The sequence below is a fragment of the Alosa sapidissima genome, chromosome 20 (genome assembly GCF_018492685.1).
Source record: "Alosa sapidissima isolate fAloSap1 chromosome 20, fAloSap1.pri, whole genome shotgun sequence".
NCBI classification, from domain to species: Eukaryota; Metazoa; Chordata; class Actinopteri; order Clupeiformes; family Clupeidae; genus Alosa; species Alosa sapidissima.
The window spans coordinates 15,423,525-15,431,024 of record NC_055976.1 but is presented as its reverse complement, the minus strand read 5'-3'; the positions used below and the strand labels follow the sequence as shown (position 1 = coordinate 15,431,024).

Genomic DNA, 7,500 nt, shown 5'->3' with positions numbered 1-7,500 from the left:
TGTGTGTGTGTGTATGCATTACAGGACTGCATGGGCTGATTCAGGTGTGTGTGTGTGTGTGTGTGTGTGTATGCATTACAGGACTGCATGGGCTGATTCAGGTGTGTGTGTGTATGCATTACAGGACTGCATGGGCTGATTCAGGTGTGTGTGTGTGTATGCATTGCAGGACTGCATGGGCTGATTCAGGTGTGTGTGTGTGTGTGTGTATGCATTGCAGGACTGCATGGGCTGATTCAGGTGTGTGTGTGTGTGTGTGTGTGTATGCATTGCAGGACTGCATGGGCTGATTCAGGTGTGTGTGTGTGTGTATGCATTACAGGACTGCATGGGCTGATTCAGGTGTGTGTGTGTGTGTGTGTATGCATTACAGGACTGCATGGGCTGATTCAGGTGTGTGTGTGTGTGTGTATGCATTGCAGGACTGCATGGGCTGATTCAGGTGTGTGTGTGTGTGTGTGTATGCATTAGCTGCTGTTATAATGCTGAACACGGAAAGGAGCGCACACAGGGAGCCACGGCGGTGTCTGATTTAACGTCTCTCCTGCGGCTGCGCCCTGCCGGCTGAGTTATTTACTCTTATTAACGCACGGCGCATTAGCTTATTTATGAGAAATATATGAATATAAATCACCAGGCTCGCGCCATGCGCAGCCACAAACCCCAGCCCAAACGCACATACTCGCGGAACTCATGAAAGCACACACATATGTTATTCATTCCATTGTTTTTGTGTCAGCCACCACATCTCGTACACACACAGACCCTCACAGATGCTTGTGCTGAGACCCGTAAAAAAGCCCTCTCGCCAATTCAGTGTCTCTATACGCATTCTACAACAGACACACACACACTCACACACACACTAGACTGGAAGCTTAGAGAGCAGTGGTCATATTCGACTGCAGTATAAAGTTTACTGGCATCTTCTCTCCTAATTAGAATCCTGCAGGGAAACACTGAGTTTCCACTCTGTGTGTGTGTGTGTGTGTGTTTTTCTGTTGTAGAATGTGTGTGTGTGAGAATGCTTTTTGTGTGTCACATTATTGATCTGTATGGGTATGTGTAAAGAGACCATACCTACTGCACTGTGCAATTGATTTTTTTCCAGGTGACAGTTTGAGAAGCACTACCAACATTTCATGTCAGTGTGTGTCCGTGTGTGTGAATGCGAGTTTTTAGCTGGGGGGTTTGGGGGTTCACAGTGTACTGCAGATCTGGTGACACACACACAAAGAGAGTGGTTTTTTTTTGTGTGTGTGTGTGTGTGCAATGTTTCTCTTAAACCCCTGTGGATGGAGGTTAGGTGCCTGTGTCATCCACCCACATGAAGGAGAGGAAAAAATGTTTTGCGTCATCAAAAGATTTATAAAACACAGGAAAAGGGACAGGGAAGAAGAGAGGGAGAGAGAATGAGAGAGTTTGGGGAGAGAGGGAAAGAGAGAAAGAAAGGAGTTGTTGTGAGGTGTGCTTGCGCCAGAAGGGTGTTTCGTTCTCTCCATCTCTCTTTGTGTACGCACACGCACACACACACACACAGACACACACACACACACACACACACACACACACACACACACATGCCCTGAACGCACTCTGCAGATAAACACACACATTATCTCTCTGTACGCCAAAGCACAATCTGGCAAAAATAACAGAGCAGCTCCCTGCTCTCTTCTCTCTCTCCCTTTCCTCTACATCCCTCCATCTGCCCTTTTCTCTGTCCCTCCTTCCAAGCTCACCAGCTCCTCTTAGACAGACTGCATGGCACCTGCTGTGTTCATATTTATTTTACAATGTTTTATGACGGTGTTGTTTGGAGATTGCGTGCGTGCGTGTGTATCTGTGTGTGTCTGTGTGCAGAGATGTGAGTGTGTGTGTGTGTGTGTGTGTATGTGTGTCTCTGAGTGTGTGAGTGTATAGGTTGGGTTACATTGTGGTTCAGATACTGTGTGGTGGACACGTTGTTTGGAGGCTGTGTGTCCGTGTGTGTGTGTGTGTGTGCGTGTGTTTATGCTGTTTTGTGGTGCCTGTGTGATATCTGGAGGCCTTGAGTGTTTGTGCAGTGCTATTGTCTGGAAGGTGTTTGTGTGTGTGTGTGTGTGTGTGTGTGTGTGTGTGTTTATGTTGTTTTGTGGGGCCTGTGTGATATCTGGAGGCCTTGGGTGTTTGTGCAGTGCTCTTGTCTGGAAGGTGTGTGTGTGTAAGTTACTGTTGATATTTATGCCTCTGGTTAAACTGCATAGTCTGCGCTGAGTCAAAAGCACATCGCCTCACATACTGAGCAATAAACAGACAATGCTGTGTCTGCTGGATCAATGTGAGCGTGTGTGTGTGTGTGTGTGTGTGTGTGTGTTTGTGTGTGTATGTGAAAGAGAGAGAGAGAAAGTAAGTTTGATAGAGCAAGAGCAAAAGAAAGAGAAAGAACGAGAGAAAGAAAGAGAGTATAAAATAAATTGGCAGTGTGCGAGAGAGGGCCAGAGCAGCTTTTATTTTTGGCACACATGGGCAAGCTAGCCAGTGAGGTTTGGTATGTATATACATCTGATTCTGTGTGTTTGTGTGTGTTTCACCGGTCTTGCCCTCAGGCTCTTCTGTTTGTGCAATGTGTGTATTTCTGTGTCTATATCAGAGGTCTGAGATGAGACGGGAGAGGCTAAACAGTATACTGTAGTTTCACAGGCGCACACACCAACGTCAAATAAGCACACACACGCACACACACGCACACACACACACAAATAACCAAGCATACCCCAAATGTCTGAACTCATAGCATTTTAGTACAACACAGATAATAATAATAATATAATAATAATTGTAATCATACTAATAATAATAATGATAATAAAAACAATGACTCAACGTAAAATGGTATGTGAAGGAAGTGCGTAGCTGTTTGTAGCGGGTTAAAAGTCATTCATATCCACGCATGTACACAAGACCAGCTGGGAGTCGGGGCGTTGCCCAGCAACACACACTTTCAGGGCGGAGCTTAAGAAGAGTGGGAGGGTGGGGTCATGGACCAGCCGCGCGCCGCCGTTGGCTCACAAAGCCGTGCTGGCCTCCATTCTCGCACCCGATTGGCCGAGCCGGGGGCAAGAGCCGAGGAGAAAGAGCAGCTATGGCAACAGACTGTACAAGACAACCGCAACCCCTTGAACAGAGGCAGAGTGAGGGAGAGAGGGGGTGACATCACTTTTCATTTCATTAAACTTATTTTTTTTATTTTCAATCCGCCCTCCCTATCCTCTGTTTATTTCACAAACTCAATTCTACCCTCCCTCCCTCTCTCACTCTCTCTCTCTCTCTCCCGTAGTCCTCTCCATCCCCCTCTCTCTCTCCCTCTGTCTCGGGGTGAGTCTAGTCATTTGTATGAAGGTGGGGTAAGAGGGGCAGTTGGGGGCTCCTTGTTACCCCCAGGTAAAAGGACAGGTCAGCGTGAACAAGAGCAGAAGCAGGAGTGGCAGTGCCGGGTGTGACAGCAGGGGGCGCCGCAGGCCGAACGGGCAACGGCCGGCGTGGACGCTGCAGCCGGCCGAGTTCAGGTTGGAGACGGTGGCCTTCTCCGAGTACGGCGGGATGACGTGGTGGAAGCGCTGCTCCACCGCCTCCTCCTCCTCCTCCTCTTCGTCCTCCTCCTCTTCCTCGTCTTTCACCGCCTCCTGCTCCTCTTTGTCTTCCAAGCTGGTCTCCACCTGACAGAGAGAAAAAAGAAAGAGGAAGACGATGAAAAAAAGAAGGAGAAAGAAGAGAGGAGGAGGAGGAGAGGAAGGAGGAGGAGAAAAGGCAGAAAAAGAGAAGAGAGGAGAGGGTTAAAAATGAAGGGCCAGAGTGATGCAATTAAAGCGAAATCATTAATGAGGGGGGAAGATATGGATGTGGATGTCGGAGAAGTGAATGATAGAAATGAGAAGGAGGGAGAGAAAAGTGTGGGATGAATGACGGAGAGAAGAGAAGAAGGGAAGAAGGAGAGGAGGTAGGGATTAGGAGAGGAGAAGAGGTGGACCAGTGGAGGAGACAGATGGCATGAATAAATTAATACTAATGAAGCCTGATTGATACACCGCTTCCTGCATCTTCAGCTAATCTGCTCAAAGAGACAGAGACTGGGAGGAATCGGAAGAGAGAGAGAGAGAGAGAGAGAGAGAGAGAGAGAGAGAGAGAGAGAGAGAGAGAGAGAGAGAGAGGGAGATGGACCCACGGAGATGAAGGGAAGCATGAGAATGAGTTGGAATTAGAGGTTTAGCCCAGAGAGGGAGAGAGAGGGAGAGAGGGAGAGATTGAATTGAATCCTTTTGTCTGGAGGCCCAGATTATGTTCAGTGTTCAGAACGTGCATGTGAGAGCACACACACACATACGGAAGCACACACACACACACATACGCAAGTGCACGTATGCATACACGCACACACATACGCACACACACACACACACACACAAACGCTGACACACACGCACACACACACGCACACACACACGTGCGCACGCACATACACACACACACAGTGAACTCATGAATGTGGGTGCTTCCAGAGAGTTCTTTTCAGAGGGAAGAGATATGCAAAAGCCCAAGTGTTTCTCTATATCTGTCTGTCTGTCAGAGAATTTGGGAGTTATGCTAAGTTTGGTATGGGATGCCTAACTGTTCTCAGAGTCTTCACAGTCTTTATCCATTGCTTGCACTCTGAAAGTAAATGCTTAGACAAAATCATTGGGGCTTTTTGTAAACATACCTCAAACAAAGGGACAAGAAAACAAATCATCTGTTTCACACTTGGTTTACACCAAGTGCAAAACACACCGTTTCTTACAATAGACACTTCATTCAAGAATGAAATCTCTTGCAATCATTGTGGAATTAGCACTACAAACAAAACCTCCAGTTAGATCATCTCTTTCATGAAAACTCAGCAGACACAGAAGCAGTGAGAGACAAATGAGACATTTCCTATGACATTAGGGGCAGTGGCACAGCTACCCATTTTTGAAGGGTATGCAACAACAATATTGGCGCCCCCCCCCCCCCCCCCCAAAAAAAAAAAAAAAAACACAAACAACTAAAGCAAAACAAAAGGCCAATAATTTACACTATTACTGTGCATTAGTGTCTATTGAATATGTTTTTAAAGAAATGCTGCCAATTTGATGTTTAACTTGATGTTATACTTGATAAGTATTGATAAATGGTGCATTGCCACTTTAAGAGAGTCTAAACGGTTCTCATAACGTCCTTTAGCCAGCTATTGCTTACAATGGATAAGGCTGATAGGCACTCTAGCCTTGTTTGTTTGCACCACATTGACAACACAATATTAATTTATTACAAGGAGCCTTCATTTTTAGGATATGGAAACATGTAATGAGTTGCTGCTAGCATGACATTTCTGTTTGCAGTTGGCCATTAAAAGTGCAGTATGAGCATGGTAGCCACCTAGCTATCTGAATGGAATGCTATGTTTCAATCGGCATTATGCTTAACAAACGCTAGTTAGTCTGTTAACATTCATATTTGCAAGCCTCCAAGTACAGACGTCATCACTTTAAATCCTACCTGTTGCCTTTCACCGTCCACTTATTTAACTGCTGTTGCATCCCTTGACATGCCATCTCCTTTTCCCTCTTTCTTTTTCTATTTTTAGTCGTCAACAGCTTTTTTTTGTATCCATCTTTTTCCATAGACGGCAACTCACTACTCGTAGGCCTATCTGCTCGCCCAGCGCTCACGGCGCCCCCACTCCCTCTTCTATGTCAAAATTCTATGATGGAATCTTATGAGATAGGACGCCTACTCTAGCCTGTTAGTCCTCTAAAATGTTATAGAACATTGAGAAAATGTTGAAATGATTTAGAAACGGACAGCAGTAGCTACATATAGAAAATACCAAATATATAATTTTATTTTTTTTACCATCGCTTTGGCGCCCCCATGGAGCTGCAGCCCTATGCGCCGCATATAGCGCATGCCCACTTTTTGCGCCACTGATAAGGGGCACTTTGGTGTAAGAAATCACAGCCTGGTGATGAAGGGCAGTTGAGCAGAACGGCCACCCTGACTCCCTGCACAGTAGCATCCATAATCCGGACATTTACACTGGTGATCAGAAGAACAGGTATGTCTTTACGTTTCTACACTAGAATGCAAATGTCATTGTTGCACATCATTTTGCACATCATCACAGCACAGTAGAATGTCCTCCTACTGAATGTCCAGACTACTGTATTGTCTATGCACCTCAGAGAACCATATAATGTGTTGTGTGTTGTAACATACAAGTAAGACCATTTTACTGTAATGTTTCTGTATCCAGTATGAAAGTACAGTTTATAAAAAGGAACCTAACCAATTACATCATGGTCTTACATTTTCCACAGAACTACAAGACAACTTCCTATGGGTGGAAGGCAATGTCTGTTCACAGTAATGGCAATAGATTGACAACTATTAGCACAGCATGGACATATTCAGATAAAGCAAGGGCCTGAGGTAATGCCCCCTGTGGGCATCTGTCTCTACTGCATGTATGTGTATGTATGTGCCTGACACCTCCTTCCCTATCCTTATGTGAAAATATCACTGTAGTCATTTTCTGTTACAGAGAGTCCTGGACTTGGATGCAGCTGCACTGCCACCTGAGTCCGGTGGCATTGATGTGGCTGAGTTCAATCCAGCCAAAGCCAGGCGTCAGGGCCAAAATGTTACAGGACAAAGAGCCACTGTGAGAGCCTTGTCCCTGGGCAGCACAGAGGAAATATCACCTTGTGTGCCGCCATCAGTCTGAAAGCAGTTCTCCATCACCAAGTCACCCTTGGTCCGCACCATACTGGGCACATAATTGCATTTCTGAGTGCACTACATACAGGATTGTACAGGATGTACCATTTCCAATGGGCTGGGCAGGTCCAGAACTGGCTCCCATCCCCAAACACCCCAAATTATAAAAGTGTTCTCGACTGTTGTAGAAAGAAATGGCTGATCATTAATGCAATATCTACATTGCTCATTATCAGCAACCATTCATCCAATGTTCCAAAGGCACATTCTGTTTACTAATCTGATATCAGTTAAAGGCCAACTGAGAAAACATTGGAGAACCCTTTTGCCATTATGTAAGCACATAATGTAATCTAAAAACTGCTGCCCTGATTTAAAAAAAAAAAAAAACAATGCAACTGATGTCAGCTGGTATTCTGTCTATAATGAAGACCCCAAACTTTTGACCGGTAGTGTATGGCCGGTGGTCATGGGTGCCTGACCTCTACTGGAAGAAATGGAGGAGGCCTGCAGGGGCACCGAGGTGGGGTCAGTCCAGGGGTGGATACGGGATGCAATAGCAATCATTTATACGGTCAGGGGTCCATTTCTCCGGTCAGGGGACCATTTCTCTGGTCTTGATTGTGAAGTGGATGAGGTGATGTGGCCGGGCCATGATCCCTCATCGCCATCCCTTACGACCCCTCACAATACTATTTTGTTTACTGGTACATTGTAGTTTTA

At 45.8% G+C, this 7,500-nt stretch overlaps 1 protein-coding gene across 6 annotated transcripts in view; it reads right to left on the bottom strand.

Annotated features, from left to right (window-relative positions):
* Positions 1–2,763: 2,763 nt before the first annotated feature.
* LOC121694292 (GDNF family receptor alpha-4-like) overlaps positions 2,764–7,500 on the bottom strand; it is a 38,974-nt gene continuing 34,237 nt past the window's right edge. For all 6 annotated transcript variants that reach the window (XM_042074394.1, XM_042074392.1, XM_042074389.1 and 3 more), the window contains one exon: positions 2,764–3,698. In XM_042074394.1, the coding sequence (XP_041930328.1) occupies positions 3,414–3,698 (285 nt within the window). In that variant the 3' untranslated portion in view covers positions 2,764–3,413. The remainder of the gene's footprint in view (positions 3,699–7,500) is intronic.